This window comes from Sminthopsis crassicaudata, chromosome 1, assembly GCF_048593235.1.
Source record: "Sminthopsis crassicaudata isolate SCR6 chromosome 1, ASM4859323v1, whole genome shotgun sequence".
In the NCBI taxonomy this organism is placed as follows: domain Eukaryota; kingdom Metazoa; phylum Chordata; class Mammalia; order Dasyuromorphia; family Dasyuridae; genus Sminthopsis; species Sminthopsis crassicaudata.
Window position 1 is genome coordinate 64,656,352 of NC_133617.1, and position 18,186 is coordinate 64,674,537.

An 18,186-nucleotide genomic window follows, 5' to 3' on the forward strand; every position below is an offset into this window, starting at 1 on the left:
GAACCTGTTTCAATCCTTACATGGCCTCTCAAGGTTTCTTTGGTGGATTATTTTACCAAATTATCTTATTTGGGGGGCTGAGTGACATTTTGGACCTCCTCAATTCTCCATATATGTATTAAAGCAACATCAGGAGCTCAACTCTGTTAGCAAGAAACACAAAATGTCTGAGCTGAAAGGAAGGGCTCTTGGAACATCGAATGCAATTATCAGAGCTGAAAGAAACCTTAGAACATAGAATCTCAGAGCTGAAAGGAACCTTAAATATCATCTAGTCCAACGCCCTCATTTTACAGATAAAGAAACTAAGACCCAAAGACGTGAAAGGATTTCAAAAGTTTATACAAGGAATAAGTAGTAGAGTCAGATCTTTTGATTTCACCTCCAATGTTCCTTCTACTACATCATGACTAGTAACAAGTATTGACTCATTGGGTCCCTAACTTGAGACAGATAAAGGCAAAAATGTGAAATTTCAGAGGGTAAAAACTCAATAAATATTGGGAGAGAGCATGGTACAATGGAGTTGAGAAACCTGGGTTTGAGTTTGGCTCAGTTTCTGTATCCAAAATATTAAGGGATTGAACTAGATGATTTCAAACATTCCATTCAGCTCGGTGTTCTATATTCATAGATGATTTCTGGCATTTGAAAAAGCTGAGGCTCAAAAATATCACTATTTGTTCAGAATTAGCAAATAGAAGAGCCAGGATCTAGCTCTTCATTCTCCAAATCTAGGGTTCTAGATTTTCACTTTTCAAGGTTCTAATGTTCTATGTTTTGTCACATTCTATATTCTAAACAAGACTCCTAGTTCTGATCTTTTTTTGGTCTCTAAGACTAGTTCTGATGACTTTAATAATTGTCATAATAATTACATTTCTCTAGGTTTATTTTTATAACACTTTCTCATAGTTGCCTTATAAAGCAGGGAGAATTATCCCCATTTTACAGATGAGGAAAGCAAGGTTAAATGAGCTATTAATGTGTTCACACACCTAGTAAGTGGCTGAGCTAAGAGTAGGATGAAGAAATTTCCACAATGTCCATTTTAAAGTCGAATTCAGCCTCAGCCTATCCTCAAACCCCCCCACCCCCATTTCATGACCTGTTTACTGTACTAATCCCCAGAGACAAAGATTTTCCAGGCCCCTCTTGACTTTGCTTCTGCCCCACTCCCAGGGTCCTTGAAGCTAAAAAATACTGGTTTCAGTGTCTGAAGAAGTCAGTAACCAGGCTAATCTTAGTCTTTGACAAGTAGCTATTTACAAAGCTACCTTCAGGTAAAGAGCTGGTCACACCACAAAGTACATTCATCCTTTTATTTATTCATTGTAGCTGAAGTTGTTGAGCAAACATTTATTAAGCACTTATGTGTACAGAATCCTATGCTCAGTGCTGAGAGAGATACAAAATTTGGCTGAGTCCTGAAGGAAATGGCATTTGAGTTGGATTTTAATGATGGGTGGGGATTCAATAGATGAAAAAGAAATAGAGAACATGCCCAATATAGGGAGGCAGCATTATAAAGTAGAAAAAACATGGGATTTGGAGTCAGAAATTGTTTTTCAGTCATTTTTCAGTCACATCCAACCCTTTGTAACCCCATTGTGGGACTTTCTTGGCAGAGATATTGGAGTGGTTTCTCTAAATTCCTTCCCAGATTTATTTAGGAACAATCAGTAGAGTTTCAAGAGACAGACAAGAGTCCTATAGTTTGACTAGGCCACAGGGTGGAGGAGGATAATATGAAAGATTCCATAAGCCTTGAATCCCAATCAAAGTAATTTGAATTTTGCTTAGTAGGCAAAAGGAAGTCTCTGAAAGTTTTTGAGCAGAAAATAAACATGACTAAATCTATGCATAAGAAAGTGACTGACCTCTGATTACAGTAGGCCCTTGGTTGGCCTAAGGAATAATCAGCCTCGAGCATTTACCAAACATGCTTAGCCTTATACTAGATACAATTAGGGACAAAGAAATGATGTGAGACGTTGTCCTTGGTTTGGGAGGTGACACTAATACCCACAGTATTGAATAGCTCAAGACAGCACACAAGTGAATTCTAAGCTATATGATTCAGAGTAAGGTGCAAGAATCTAGAAAAGGCTAGAAAAATAATCACTCCTATTTCTAAAGTGTATGCAAGTTTCTGAAGCCCTTTCCTCACAAGTCCAAGAAGGAACTGTTTCAAGAATCCTAGAGTTAGTGTTATAACAGACTTTATAGACCATCTAGTCCTGTATCCCTATCACATTATCTCAGAAATAATTCAGTCCAACCTCTTCATTCTACAGAAAAGCAAACTGAGGCCCAAGGAGGGGAAAGGATTTGCAAGTATTGAATAGTTGAGCCAGGATTCAAAACCCAGGTCTCTTGACTCCAAAAACAGCAACCTTTCTGTCATACCATATTGCCTCTCTCCATTTCACAGAGAAGGAAACTGAGGTTCAGAGAGATAAATGATTTGCACAGAAAATGCTCATCACCAAAGATATCAGTATTTTGATCACAGAATCTCATGAATTGAATATTGAGGCAGGGAAAGGCTATAGTTTTTGCTCCAATGAAAGAATTCTTTCAATTCCCCTGGCTTGTAAGAGAACAGAAGCAGCAAGGGCTCTGACACCATTAGCCAAAGAAGAAGGAAGGCAGAAGATCAAAGACTTTCCAGTATACCCAGTCTGATCCCAGTGGGCAGAATGAAAAGAGCTGCATTTGAGTCACTGCTCTGCCATCTAATACTTGTGGGATCTTGGGCAAACCACCTAACTAGAACCCTTAGCTTCTTCATCTGTATTATAGAGATTTTTTAAAATAAATCTACACTTGTTACCTCATAGGGTGGTTGTAAAAAATGAATTTTACAATGATTAAAGCGCTATTAGAGGGGCAGCTAGGGGGCGCAGTGGATAGAGCACCAGCCCTGAATTCAGGAGGACCCAAGTTCAAATCTGGTCTCAGACACTCAGCACTTCCTAGCTGTGTGACCCTGGGCAAGTCACTTACCCCCAGCCTCAGGGGGGAAAAAAGCGCTATTAGAAATGGGAACTATCCTTGCTGTTATTGTCTCATCTTCCCCAAATGCTGTCAAGTTCTTCCAGGATAGAAATTATCTTTATATCCCTCACAGTCTTAGGCACACAATAGGCATCGAATAAATTTTAAATTCTGTGAGGACAGAAATTGTGTCTCTCCAAACCTTTTATTCACCGAACAGTGCTCTGCATATAGAATTTAATAAATGAAATTAATGAATTTTCACTGAATGATGGATTTGAAGATAAATGAGAACTCTTTAATCCTCTGCTGCCAGGAAGACAAAAATAAGGACTTTTCCTGTCTTGCTTTCAGATGACACCCCTGTGGCCACTGCTAAGAACATGCCCGGTGACAGTGCAGACCTCTTTGGGGATGGGGCAGCTGAAGAAGGAGGCGCTGCCAATGGGCGCCTGTGGAGAACGGTCATCATCGGTGAGCAGGAGCACAGAATTGATCTCCAGATGATCAAACCTTATATGAAAGTGGTGACTCATGGAGGTGAGTGCTGAGGAAGCTTTGGACGCCTTTATTTCCATCTGTGACATTTTGGCTTAAACATCCATAATTTGCATATAATTGAGCAGAAAGGATTTGGAATGATTTAAAATGTAACGTCTAAAATAGTCACAAGGTGGTGCTCTGCTTGAACTATTCTCTCATCTGCTTAATGCACAAAACCATCAATGTCTAGTGCATTATCTCCCATGGACACTAGAGGACACTCAGAACCTGAACTGTTCCTTTTAAAAAAAAAGGAGCTAATTTGCCTTTGGCTTTCAGTAGCCAAAAGCTGCTTTCCCATGTCACAGTGCTACCTTCCAAGATTATGTCAAAGGGATGATGCAGACTTTAATCATCAGTCGTTGATTCAATTATCTTGGCTCAGCCCCCATCCCTAAGAATCATCCTTTCTCTGAATTTCTCTCCTCTAGTCCAACAAATCAAGACAGTTTAATTTGTGAAAAAATTAATGTACAAATTGGGAAATGCTCTCCTCAACATGTAGTTGTAAGCTACTTTAGCTGAGATAGGCTTCTCAACCCCTTTCATTCTTCCATGCTGGAGACTCCTCATTTACTTCTGTGGCTCATATGGGTTGAGGGAATGGTGGAGGATGGCAACATTTCTCAGGGGCAAAGGATAGCAAAAGAGCAGAAATTTTTATTAACTCACCTAGTCTGATCGAAGCAGAGGCTGAATTCATTGCAGCTGTTCCATAGTTCCAAAGCTCTGGACAAAGTTGCTCATGGTGGCGTTTTTCTTCTTCATGCTCTACAAACTCTGCCTATATTTCTTATATATCTATATCTGTATCTTCAGGCTTGGCCAGTGACCTCACCTCCATCAATAATGTTCCCTGTTACAGGAGGTCCTCTATTTAGCACAGTCCTCCCCACCTCCCCACTAGTAACCTTTTAATGACCAGAAATGGGGACAGCTTGATGGCTCAGAGAATAGAACGCCAGCCCTAAAGTCAAGAGGACTTGAGTTCAAATCCAGCCTCAGAAACTTAATGATTCCTAGCTGTGTGACCTTGGCCAGGTCACATGCAAAAAAAAAAAAAAAGTGTTATTTTAAAGTGCAGAGATTTCTCAGAATCTAATTTCCTTCTCTGATTCACTTAGGTCCTTGGGAGACCCAAAGAGAGAGATGGTGAAACAAATTCCCATACATTACACATCTTTATCTTCCTTTATTTCCTCTTTTTTTTTCCTTTTCTTTTTTTACTGTTCTTAGGATATTTCATATGAGAAATATGAGAGTTAGGAAATTTAGAACAAATCCCAATTCTGCCACCTACTAGGTATATGAGCCTAATCTATTTATTTTATTGTTCGGATCCTCAGATTCCTCATTAGTTAAATAGAGATAAAAATTCTTGCCTTTTCAAGACTATAATGAGGAGAAAGTAGACTAGTGGGTAAAAGTCACAGAGGCAGATTGAAGCTCAACATTAGTTTAAAAAAAATAAACTTCCTAATAATTTTGTTGTTCAGTCATACTTGATTCTTCATGAGCTGGTATAAGGTTTTATTGGCAAAAATGCTAGCATGGATTGCCATTTCCTTCTTCAGTGAATTAAGAAAAACAGAGGCTAAGTGGGTTTACTTAGAGTCATATGTCTGGTGAGTGTTTGAGGGCAGATTTGAACTCAGGGCTTCCTAACATCAGGCCCAAGGCTCAGTTCAATGAGCCACCTCCCTGTCTCCATCCTAATAATTAAAGCTCTCCACAAGTAGAGTTGGTTGTCTTCATAACTAATGAGTTACTTGTCACTGGAAGGCTCTAAACAGATGCTGGATTAGCAAAGCACAGCCCAGTGGGACATTGGCTGAACATCATGTGCAGGGCAGTTATCTAAAGAAACGCATAGCTTCTACTTCTTACTGCTTCTTTCCTGACTTGTTTCCTTATTAAATCTTTCTCTGGATTCATAAGCAGTTATGTATAATTCAGAAATCACCTATTTGGCAGAAATCATTTTAGATGGCTGTATTTTTAATCAAAACTTTGAGTAAAACAGATATTTAAATGATCACTTGTAACTAATGAAACAACCCAAGAGATAGTTTCTGAGTAATTACTAATCAATTTATTAATTAGGCTAGCTAATAACCAATAAATTGCTGGTCAGTGGTTTCTCTTGGAAAAGCAAAGACAAAAACATGGAGATGCTGAAAGTCTTAAATATTTTTTGAAAGGAAATGCATCCTGATAAGTAAAAATCAACCTTGATTGGTGGATATTTAATGGGGAGGTAGGTCAGAAGTTTTCAGCTCCTCCTGTTGAAAATGTAGTTTGATTGTGAGACAGCCATCTTAAGCAATCTAGATTCGGAAATCAATCTCCATTTAGAACTGTCTGGTTGGCTTTCTTCTTCATGATCTAAGTCACTCCAAATTCTAATGAAGAGATACAAGGTACTGTTCTCTTTGGGGCAACAACTTGTCTGTTTCTATTTATACTCGAAACCAAAGTTAGGTCCCCTAATTGGATATGGTCTATCAAGATTAAGGAGCATGTTCCCTAAGAGTTAGTGCAATCTCATCAATCAGCCTTCAAAGTCTTTTTTTGAAAATCCTTTTTTCCCCAAATCCTTTAAAAATTGATTTTTTAATAGGGACTGGGCCTAAAATGAGGAGATTTTTCTCTCATTTATTAATAATAATTTCTCTCACACTATTTGCACACTATGATAAAAGCAGCCAAAGGGTCAAGGTCAATCTCTTTGTCTCTATCTCTCCTTTCACCAGTTTGAGGGAAACTGGGAAGTGAAGTAGTAAAGGAAAGCATCACTGCAGAAAAGCAGAAAGGACAGGTGCTGTGGACTGAATTCTAGTAGACTCAAAAACTTCAATTTGCTTTATACTTCAAGCTACTGGATCACTCCTCACCCCCTTCATGCAGCTTCAACTGCAATGCCAAATTTCAACTTTGCTTGCTTTCCATGCTTTTTGTCAAAGCAACATCAGTTAGTCTCCCCATCCCCTTGTTTTTCCATCTCTCTACATGGCTTCTCAGAGGATAAAAGTTCTTTCCAAGATAAAAAGCTTGCAAATCTTAGGGAACTCTGGGTAATGTCTGTGTACTAGCATTCATGGGAAGAACTTAGTCTGGTCATTAAATAACATTCACGAAAACAAAATGGAATAATAATAATTTCACTAACTGAAGGCATTTGGATTTATTTCAGCTCAATGGGCCTTCAAAATTCCAGTAGTAAAAGAGACATTGCAAACTCCAGGGGGAAGAAATATTTGGGGAATGCCACAAGATGGGGAGGAGGGAAAGAAGGCAGGAAGTACTGGTTTGCTTCAAATTCTTGAGATAATAAAATCAAAGAGTTGGAAGGACCACAAAGGGTATTGAATCTGCCAATGGTGTTCACTCTGTAATTCACTGTCTATTTTTCTCCCAGGATACTACGGTGAAGGTCTGAATGCTATCATCGTCTTTGCAGCCTGCTATCTCCCAGACAGTAACTCTCCAGATTACCATTACATAATGGAAAACCTCTTCTTGTAAGTTGAGTCATGAAGAAGAGGCTTTCAGCCTCGTAGAAGCCTTCTGGTACAGGGGTGCAGAATTGTCTAGGAATGAAGTTACTTTTATGATGAATACTCAACTGGGTATAGAAGGAAATACAAAATTTGATTGATCCCTATGTTCATGGAGTCACAGTCTACTAGGGAAATAAGACAAATATAAATAACTGCATTTTATAATATTTTAAGTCTGTTATAGAAAGATGTCAAAGTGCTCTCCGGAAGCTAAGAAGAATGTCTAAATGACTTCTTTGGCAAGTAAAGGAGGAAGCGTGATGTAGTAATAAGCTGGTTGAATTTAAAGGAGGGACCTGAGTCTACCTCTGATGTTCTCTGGGTGATCATAGTCAGGTAAATTAATCTCTGAGTCTGAATTTCCTCAATTGTTAAATGGGTTTAAAATGTCTGATAAAAGACATATCACAGGATTGTTGAGAGGATCAAAAAGAATCTTATATGTAGAATACTATGTAATCATCCCTTATTGTTATTAAAGTTGGGCTTTGAAGGATAATTAGGAGATCACCAGGCAAAGAAGGGAAAGGAGAGCATTCCAGACATGACAACAGCATGAACAAAGGCATGAAGGTAGGAAAGCTCAAGGTGAGTTCAGGGAACAGAAAACTGTTTTGATAACTGAGTCATAGAGTATATGGAAAAAAGTCAGATGAGATAAGATTGGAAAGATTCTTGAGTGTCAAGCAAGGAATCTGAACTTTTCCCCCTGTGAACAAGAGAACAATAAAGAATTTTGAATTCTTGGGTCTCTGACTTTCATACAATCATAGCTTTAGAGCTGGAAAATGACTTTGGTCATCTGGTATAAGCCTTTCTTTTTAAAGATATGAAATTCAGCAAGATTACATGGGTATGACATAATCACTAAGTTTTAGAAGTGAAAAGGACCAACTCTTTGTAAACTAAGACAGGGAGGAGATAGAGGGCAAAATGTATTTGGGGGATATGGCATAGATTCTAAGAACTTCCATCTGATGAAGTGTCCCCCTTTACCCTAAAGCCTAATACATGGCACAGAGCCTTCCCTGATCTCTGCTCAGGTGAAAGTGATATCTTCCTCCTCAAATTCTTCATTGTATTTAGTTGACTCTCATTTGCCTCATGATAACAATAACTAGAATAAGAAAGATTTGCATGTCACTTTTAGATTTATAAAACACTTAACATATTTTATTCACCCTAGATTTGAACTCAGGCCTTCCTATCTTGAGGCTCACCCCTCTACCCACCTAGTTACTTTTTATCAATGAAAATGAGGGTCAGACTATATGTTCCTAGGGTCCCTCCCAGCTCTAACATTCTAAGAGTATTATTATCTCCGTTTTTGCCATTTAATTTTTGCCACCAGGAGGACCTGTTATCTTGCATAGCGTTCACTACTAAAGATAGTCTGATATAAACCAAGCCCCATGCCCTGCTGGCATTTTGGATGTTTTGGTGGATGTGGTAGCTATGGCCATGCTCTTTGGTAAGTGATAGGCCTGCACATTGACCAACCATGCAGCTGAATCCGGATCCTCAGGTGAAGGGACACGTTATTCTCACACACAAAACTAAAGAATTTTTTTTAGAAAGAAAGATTCAATAAAGGGACACATTATTCTCACACATACAACTAGAGAATTTTTTTAGAAAGAAAGATTCAATAAAGGGACACTTTATTCTCACACATAAAACTAGAGAAATTTTTTAGAAAGAAAGATTCAATAAAATACAATAAACTTCTATTAAATATCTTCTATATGCAAGGTCTTGGGCTTGATTCTAGGGCTAAAGAGATCAAAAAGCCCACTACTATTCCTGACTTCAGTGAGCTTATTGTCTAATGAGAAGTGGGAAGGAATGTAGCATGTATACAAATAAGACAGAATGGATATAGATGAGGTAGGGAGCTAGGTGATGCAGTGAATAAATAGAGTACAGGATTTGGAATCAGGAAGGACTGAGTTCAAATCCTATTTCAGGCTTTTTTTCTAATCTGTGACTCTGAGCAAGTCACTTAATACTGTTTGTCTCCGTTTCCCTATCTAGAAAATGAAGGTAATCATGTGTGTACATGATGGCTAATCTCATGAGCCCTTTGTAGGGTAGGCAAAAGACAGGTGACCATCCCCCTCAGCAGAACTGGGCACAATGACTTCCCAAAGTGGAAAGTGGTCGTGAGAGTCTCCGGAAACAGCATCTGAAGTGGATATTTGGTTACAGAAAACAGGGCCCCCATACTCAGACTCTTGACTTTGGTTCCCAGGTATGTCATTAGCAGTTTAGAGCTCCTTGTAGCTGAAGATTATATGATTGTGTATCTGAATGGAGCTACCCCAAGACGGAGAATGCCGGGTATTGGCTGGCTGAAGAAATGTTATCAGATGATTGACAGAAGGTGAGTATCAGAAGAAGTAGTATAGTGTTATGGGGGAAGAACTGAATTTGAGGTCAACAAGGAAGGCTTGCTCAATTGAGGCATTATGTGACCCTGAACAAATCATTTACTTACTATGTGACTCAGTTTCCCCATCTTTAAATGAGAGAATTTGGCTTGATCTAAATGAGAGAGCTTAAACTTGGATGGGGAAATAGCTTTATCTTCACTGACTTAATTTTCTCTATGATCATTTTTTTTTTTACAAAATTAGCTTTTTATTTTCAAAATACATGCAAAGATAGTTTTCAACATTTAAACTTGCAAAATCTTGTGTTCCAAATTTTTCTCCCACTCTTCCCCCCACCTCTTCCCCCTTTATGATATTTTATGCATTTAAAAACATTATTCTGAGAAGGTCCCATTGGCTTCACCAGTACTGCCAAAAGAGTCCATAACATAGAAAAGGTTAATAACCCCTGGTTAGACATTTTCCAAAGTCCACCCCACTCCAAAATTCTCTTGCATGAGACCTAATTGCCTTTCCAGTTCTGCCATTTCTTTGTTATAAGAACCCTTCTAGATCTGCCATTTTTTGTCCATTACTATTAGGTATTATGTCAATACATCTAGACTGTGTGATTTCATTGGTTATGGAAACTCCCTCTACCAACTCAGATCACCATCTGTCTATAATCTATAGATCTAAAAGAATTGCTCCAGAGACAGATAGGTTAGGTGATTTGCCCATATTCAAGGGCAGAATTTAAATGTTTCTTCACTTTTATATTCCCTAGAGCATTGTAATAATAACAGTACCTAGCATTTATATAGCATTTTAAGAATTGCAAAGCACTTTGCAACTGTTTTCTTATTTCATCCTCATAATAACCTGGGAGGTAGGTGCCATTATTATCCCCATTTTACAGATGAGGAATCTGAGTGTCCAAGGCTGAATTTTAACTCTTCCTAATTGCAAATCCAGCACTCCATCCACTGCACCAACTTCCTCAATGCATAGCTGCAGTATGTCTAACACATGGTAGATACTAAAAAATTGTATGTCAAGTGCTGGGTTTTCTGGTAAATACCTGTGATCCCTGCTACCTAAGAGGCTGGAAGTATAGCTAGCTCGAGTTCTGAGCTGCAATGGGCTACGCTGATTGGATGTCTGCACTAAATCTGACATCAATATATTGATCTACAAGAAGCAGGGGCCACTAGTCTGCCTAAGGAGGGGCAAACTGGCCAACATGAGAACCAAGGTATTTTAAAGCTTCTTTATTGATCATCAGTAGGGTTGGAGCAGTGAATGGATCCTGCACTTGAAGCCTGGACAGAATTGTAAAGAATGATGGAAGGAAGGGAGGGAAGGAAGGAAGAAGAGAAGGGAGGGGAAGATAAAGAAATGTTTGTTGATTGAATTTTCTTTTTTTCCTTTTTGCCTTCCCCAACAGGCTTCGGAAAAACCTAAAATCCTTAATCATTGTTCACCCATCTTGGTTTATTCGAACAGTGTTGGCCATTTCCAGGCCCTTCATCAGGTAAGCAAGAAACTTTCTGACCAGTGTGGGTCAGAAGGGTGAAATAAAGAGAACTCTCTCCAATAGAGCTCCCTGGTCTCCCCACACACAGGACCAAAAAGCAGCTGAATTGAACAGCAGTGGAAGTGTAGCATAGTATAAAAACATTGGCCCTAGAGACAAATCCCTGCTCTGCCACTTACTGGTTGTGTGATTTTAAGCAAGTTTCTTAGAATCATAGATTTAAAGATGTACAGGACTATAAAAACCATCAAGTCCAATTTATTAAGGAAACTGAGGCCCACAGAGACAAAGTTACACAGGTAAGAAATGGTAGACCCAAAATCCAGGTTTCCTGACTCCAAATATGGGACTCTTTCCATTGTAATGTGCTTTTTCCATCTTCTGGCTGAGTTTCACTTTCGCAAATGTAAAAGGAAAAAAATTGTGGGCTAGACAGTCTCTGAACTTCCTTCTAGAGTTGATTCAATTAATTATCTCCCTTGGGTATTAAAGAGGGCCTGCCCCAGCCTCTGTTGTAAGATAATGAATATACGTCTTAAAACACAAGACAGAGAGAGAGAGAATTATCATCCTCCCTGGAGATGAGAGGGACGATTAGAAGTGACAGCTGGATGACCATCTATCAACTGTAGAAGGAATGCTGCAAGATATAGATGACCTCTAAGGTCATTTCCAGTCTGAGGTCCATTCATTCATTCTCTGTCCCTTCACTAGCTTCATGAGCAGGGACAAGTTACTTCTAAATTTCCTCATTGATAAAGCGAGGGAGATAGATTAGACCAGGCATTTGTAAACATTTAATGTGAACTGGGTACCCCTTTGGAAATTTGATAGAATTTATGGATACTTTCTTAGAATCATATTTTAAATGTATGATATAAAATGCATAAAATTACAAGAGAAACCAATTATATTAAAATACAGTATCAAAACTTAAAAAAAAAAAAAAAAAAAAAGTTCAGGGACCTCCAGGTTAAGAATTCCTGGACTATAAATAATCCCTACAGTGTCTCACAAACTCTAAAATCTTTGGTCACTTTTATCATTCACCTCACACCCACTGTGACCAATTAACCTGCATCTCCATCATATTTTCTTCCTAGTGTGAAGTTCATCAGTAAGATCCAGTATGTGCACAGCCTGGAAGAATTGGAACAGCTCATCCCCATGGAACACGTGCAGATTCCCGACTGCATTCAACAGTAAGTGTCAGTTTTGCCATCCAACCTGAAGTGTTCCACCTTGCTAGACCCCAGCAGGATCTCCCAGGATCCATCTCCCATATATTCAGAGCACATCAAAAGCATTGTGCCCCCTCCTGGGAACCACATTGCATTCAGGTCTGCTTCCCATTCCATCCTGAGGCTGGGGGGTAATTCCAATTTCTATTTCAATGGAAATGAAGCTGAAACTGGTCCCATCAACTGAGAAAGATTTCACATTGGACTGATGTATCTCTCATCAGAAGGACTAGTGACAGTCATCACCAGGATGCTGGCTGCCCTCTGATGAATTTGGGTTGAGGAGGGGCATAGAAACATATGAAACTATCTGATAAAGGATGGAGAGGGCTATAATCTAGACTAATGGTGGCATTTCCCATACCAATAAAATAGCAGATCCTTTGAAGTCTATGCAAGTAAATTCTTTGGAACGAGTAAGTGGTCAAAGGAAATAGATGAAATAGATGAAAAAGCATCTGGAAATCATGGCTTATGAGGAATGGTTAGGGGAACAAAAAGTACTTAAATGGAGAAGAGAAGATTTATTTGAAGGGAGAGAGCAAAACACATGATTCTTGTTGATATATGTAAAGGGCCACCATACAGAAGGAATGTGTGAGTTTTGTAACCCTAGAAAGCAGAATTGGAACCATGGGAATACAGGGTTGGAAGAAACTTCAGAAGGCCCTGATATTCAGCAGTGTAGTCATCTGGCCTCCACCTGAGTCACAAAGATGGGAGATTAACCCTCCTGAGGCAGCTCATTCCATTTTTAGATAGCAATCACTGCTATAATATTTATCCTTATATCAAAATTTGATTGTTACCCTTTGTCCCATTTCTGCTCCATATATTTTGATGATTCCAATCCCTTCTAACAGCAAGACTTGTGTCTATCTCTCAGAATGTTGAAGCTATTCAATAAATTTAGACTGTAGTTAGTCAAAAAGCATTTACTAAATCCTTAAAGTTTCAGGCATTCCTAAGCACTAGGAATACAAAAAAAAAAAAAAAAGGAAAAAAAAAAGAAAAAGTCCTTATGCTTAAAAATTCACATGCTAGTGAGGAAGACAAAATATAAATAACTATTTGCAGATGAAATACATCCTGTAAATAGGAGGTCAACTCACAGGAAAGACACTAGCAGTGGGGAGACTAGGAAAGGCCTCCTGCAAAAAGTACAATTTGAGCTAAATCTTGAAGGAAGCCAGGAGTCTGCTATGAGAAGGAAGAGCATTCCAGGCATGGAGATCAGCCAGGGAAAATGCACAGAATTGAAAAATGGAGTGTCGTGTGCAAGGAATACCAAAAAGCTCAGTGTGGCTGGATTCCAAAGTATTTGGAAGATAGTAAAGCTATTGGACCAAAAGCAATCCTTTTGACTTAATTAATTAATTAATTTCAATTCCAAGTGAATGTCAACATCTGACATCCAGGGTTCTGTACCTGAGTGAATGACGAAGCATTCAGAAAAGTTGTCAAAATCCCCGTCATTGCTAGCTTTCATGTTATCCTCTGTGATATTCTTCATGCCTACAACTTCACACATTATGCAAGGAAAATAGCTTCTCCCGTGTAATCAGATCCCCCAGGAGCTGCACCTATGCCCCATTTGGGTTTCTTTCTCTCCCTCTTGTCCAGGCAATCATCGCTATGGCCACTATAAAAGGACCCTGTTTGGGGAACACTAACCCAGAATTTCTGTTTATCTCCTTGTCTTTGTTTATTCTAGCCATACATTAGTGCAACTGGTAGCTGCCCTGCCTCTCCAACTATACCAACATGAGCAATACTGCACGCAAAAGTTTTACAGTATATCTTAATCTTATTAGGATATAAAACAAAATTGTTTCTATATTCTCAACCTAGGGGTATCTAATGTGGTCCAGAACAGAAGGATATAGGACTTCTCGTGTTGTTGCATATAGTTATGAGCTATGTCTTTTGCTTTTTCTTTCTTTCAGATATGAAGAAGAAAGAATCAAAGCCAGGAGAGAAAGGTATGCAACACTTTTGTGCATGTGAGCAGAAGAGGTTTGGGGAAGAGTTGGTGGCCATATTGGAATCTAGTAACCAACACACTCTACTCCCAAGGGAATGAGCACAAATTAGACTCATAAAATCCTGAAACCTACCATGTTGTCAGGAAAAGTGTTCCTTGGGAAAGAAATAGAAGAGCTCTTCACTGTAAAAATAAAGACAAAAAGGATATAAAGAGACAAGGTATTCTAACCCACGTGAAGAGTTGACCAATGGATAAATATGACACAAAAAAGGACTGCTGAACACTTAGCTCTAAATAATTGAGATGAGATGTCTCCTGTAAATCAGGGTTCTTAACTTCAAGTACATGAAATTGGGAGAGAAGGGGAGAAAGAAGAGAGAGGGAGAGAAAGAGAAAGAAAGAAAGAAAGAAAGAAAGAAAGAAAGAAAGAAAGAAAGAAAAGAAAGAAAGAAAGAAAGAAAGAAAGAAAGAAAGAAAGAAAGAAAGAAAGAAAGAAAGAAAGAAAGAAAGAAAGAAAGAAAGAAAGAAAGAAAAGAAAGAAAGAAAGGAAGGAAGGAAGGAAGGAAGGAAGGAAGGAAGGAAGGAAGGAAGGAAGGAAGGAAGGAAGGAAGGAAGGAAGGAAGGAAGGAAGGAAGGAAGGAAGGAAGGAAGGAAGGAAGAAAGAAAGAGGAAGGAAGGAAGGAAGGAAGGAAGGAAGGAAGGAAGGAAGGAAGGAAGGAAGGAAGGAAGGAAGGAAGGAAGGAAGGAAGGAAGGGTGGGAGGGAGGGAGGAAGGAAGGAAGGAGGGAAAGAGGGAAGGAAGGAGGGAAGGAAGGAAGGAAGGAAGGAAGGAAGGAAGGAAGGAAGGAAGGAAGGAAGGAAGGAAGGAAGGAAGGAAGGAAGGAAGGGAAGGAGGGAGAAGGAGAAGGAGAGAGAGAAGCACAGGGAGAGGAAAGGAGAGAGGCAGAAGAGAGAGAGAGGAGGAGGAGGAGAAAAAGAAGAGAGGGAGGGGGATGATAGATATAGATATAGATATGTATATATATATATATATATTATTGTTGTTCAGTGGTTTTCAGTTGTATCCTTCTCTTCGTGACCCCATTGGGGTTTTCTTGGTAAAGATACTTCTTGGCCAAGATTTTCTTCTCCAGCTCTTTTTACAGATGAGGAAATGAGGTGAACAGGGTTAAGTGACTTCCCCAGGATCACACAACTAATAAGCATTTGAGGTCAAATTTGAATTCATGTAGATGAGTCTTCCTGACTCCAAGCCACTTAAATAACCCATACATACATACATACATACATACATACATACATACATACACAGAGAGATATACATTCATATACATAATAATCATATGTCAATAGAATTGGTTTCCTTTGCATTTTATTTCATGCACTTAAAAATACTATTCTTAAAAAATAAAATTTAAAAAAAAATATTATTCTGAAAAGAAATTCATAGGTTTCACCAGATTGTTAAAGGATTTCATTTTTATCCCTGCTGTAGATGGAAAATCCAGAAGTTCTAAAAAGAAAGCATCTCTTTTGATGGTAAAGAATTCTGCTATGAATTCATAGGTAGTATCAGGAAAGAGAGACAGAGGAAGAAAAGACAAGCAGTAATGGATGATAATATTTTACTAATAGATACTGAGATTCATGTTTAATGATCTGATATGAACCAATTAAAAAGGTCAGCATATATCTTACCTATGATAGAAGGGCCTCCCAAGACTTGTGGGACCAGATGACCAGTCATTACTTCTAATGATTCATATGAGGACAAATAACAATCAGAAGAAATCTTGAAAATATTGCTAGACATTATGAAATGCCTCTAGAGACAAAAAGGGGTGTTCAGTTTTGGGAGGTGTTGTTATTATTTTTAGTTTTGTTAGAGTCAAGAAGATCAAAGAAAAGATAAAATCCCATTTGGAGTAAAGGAATCAGTGAGAAAGAAGAGAGAATCATTCAATGTTTATGTAAGGAATAAATGTTTATTAAAGCACTTCCGATGTGCCAGGCACATTGGATTATGTGCCTCATGATTTACAAATGTAATCTGATTTTTTTTAACTTCTGTTTTCTCTGCCAAAGAAAACAATTCAAGACAGGGAACAATGAAACAAAAATGGTTGATAGAAAATTGAAACCTAAGATAAATGAAGAGAGAGTATCTAACTGCCCTCCAAAGGCATCCATATATTAGCTGTATGCATATATTATCTTCATGCCTGCCTATGTTGCCTTCAATGAGTTCAAGTCACCAGAATTACACAAGCTATATCGTAGGAAACCAAAAGTGGAGTAAGTGATTGCTGAGATACAGCCAATGACTGGAGACAGGAAACTATCTTAATTTTCTAGGAAAGAGACAAAAGCAAAGTCTTCCCCAGTGGACTCACCTTGGAATCCTGGCAACACTAAAAGGATGGTGTGTGGGGATTTACAAATAGAAAGAGTGATGACTAAGAATCAGCACAGACTGACTAATGACAGACCTACCTCACTGCCATTTTTGACAGCATTAGGAAATGCCAGAGGCTTAACATGTATCAATTTCAGCAGTTTGACAGAGTATGTTGGGGAAACTATGAAAAGGATGGAGAGATCCAGGGAGCTGAGCACATACATTCAAAAAGATGTAGAGCTACTTATTTGACCAGACTTTAAGAGTTATCAAGAAAAAAGTCAATGTCAGATTGGAGGGAGATCTGATTGAGAGTCCCAGGGATCTGTCCTGGGCCTGTGCTAGCAACATTTTTATCAATGACTTTACATGTGTATGCACATGCACATATAAACACACATGTATACTACATTATATATATTTGTACACATGTATATATTATACAAACATACACACAGGGTCTCCTAAAAGTTTTAGTGTAGTTTTCCATTATTAAAAGGTTGACATTTCCTTAAGTCTCTGGGACACCAGATTAGATATTTAGATGGACAGATGAACAGACAGATAAATGATGGATAGATGATAGATAGATAGATAGATAGATATAGAGAAAGAGAGAGATGATAGAAATAGAAATAGACATAGATAGATGATAGAGAAATGTAGATAAAAGAGAGATGATGAAATGATAAATAGATGAAAGAATGATAGATAAATAGACGGATGGATATTCGGACGGATGAATGGATGGATGGGTAAATGCATAGATAGATAGATAGAACAGATAGGATAGATGATAGATAAATAGATGTAGAGAAAGAGAGAGATGATAGAAATAGAAATAGACATAGATGACAGAGAAATATATAGATAATAGAGAGATGATGGAATGATAAATAGATAGAATGATAGATAAATGGATGGATAGATAGATAGATGGATGGATATATGGACAGATGGATGGATAGATAAATAGGCAGATAGATAGACAGATAGGTAGATGATAGTTAAGTAGACAAACCAATAGATAAATATACACCCCATTTTCTTCTGACACTGCCACCACTTCAGTGTAGGCCCTCATGATTGCTACAATAGCCTGCACTGTAGGGTGTGATCAGGGAACTAGCCCCTCTGGAACAAGGACTGCTGAGCCCTTTTCAAGGCTGCTTTCCATTTCTGATCAGACCTATACTTTAGGAAAATCATATTATTGGCTGAACAGAGGATAGATTGGAGTAGGGAGAGCTCACTCTCAAAGTGTCTCTTAAGAACTTTAGAACTGATTGTACGGCATGGGAGACACTGGCACAGGACCACCCAGCATGACGTGCCCTTATCAGAGAAGTTGCTGTGTTCTATGAGCAAAGCAGAATTGGGTTAGTCCAAAAGAAACATGAAATGAGCAAAGTTAGAGAAGCTCCCCCAATGTTCATAAGGACTATGTGTGTCCAACCTGTGGTGGAACATTCAGAGCTTGGACTGGTCTGATCAGCCACAGTCAGACCCACTAACTTGACTCTAACATAGTGATGTGATTTTGGTTCTT

The 18,186-nt window shown here is 38.5% G+C and overlaps 1 protein-coding gene across 3 annotated transcripts in view; it reads left to right on the forward strand.

Moving 5' to 3' along the window:
• The window catches only part of ATCAY (ATCAY kinesin light chain interacting caytaxin), a 78,158-nt gene that overhangs the window by 19,706 nt on the left and 40,266 nt on the right, over nucleotides 1-18,186 (forward strand). For all 3 annotated transcript variants that reach the window (XM_074307827.1, XM_074307836.1, XM_074307844.1), the window contains exons 5-10: nucleotides 3,355-3,540; nucleotides 6,962-7,064; nucleotides 9,355-9,486; nucleotides 10,923-11,009; nucleotides 12,116-12,214; nucleotides 14,200-14,235. In XM_074307827.1, coding sequence (XP_074163928.1) covers nucleotides 3,355-3,540; nucleotides 6,962-7,064; nucleotides 9,355-9,486; nucleotides 10,923-11,009; nucleotides 12,116-12,214; nucleotides 14,200-14,235 — 643 coding nt within the window. The remainder of the gene's footprint in view (nucleotides 1-3,354; nucleotides 3,541-6,961; nucleotides 7,065-9,354; nucleotides 9,487-10,922; nucleotides 11,010-12,115; nucleotides 12,215-14,199; nucleotides 14,236-18,186) is intronic.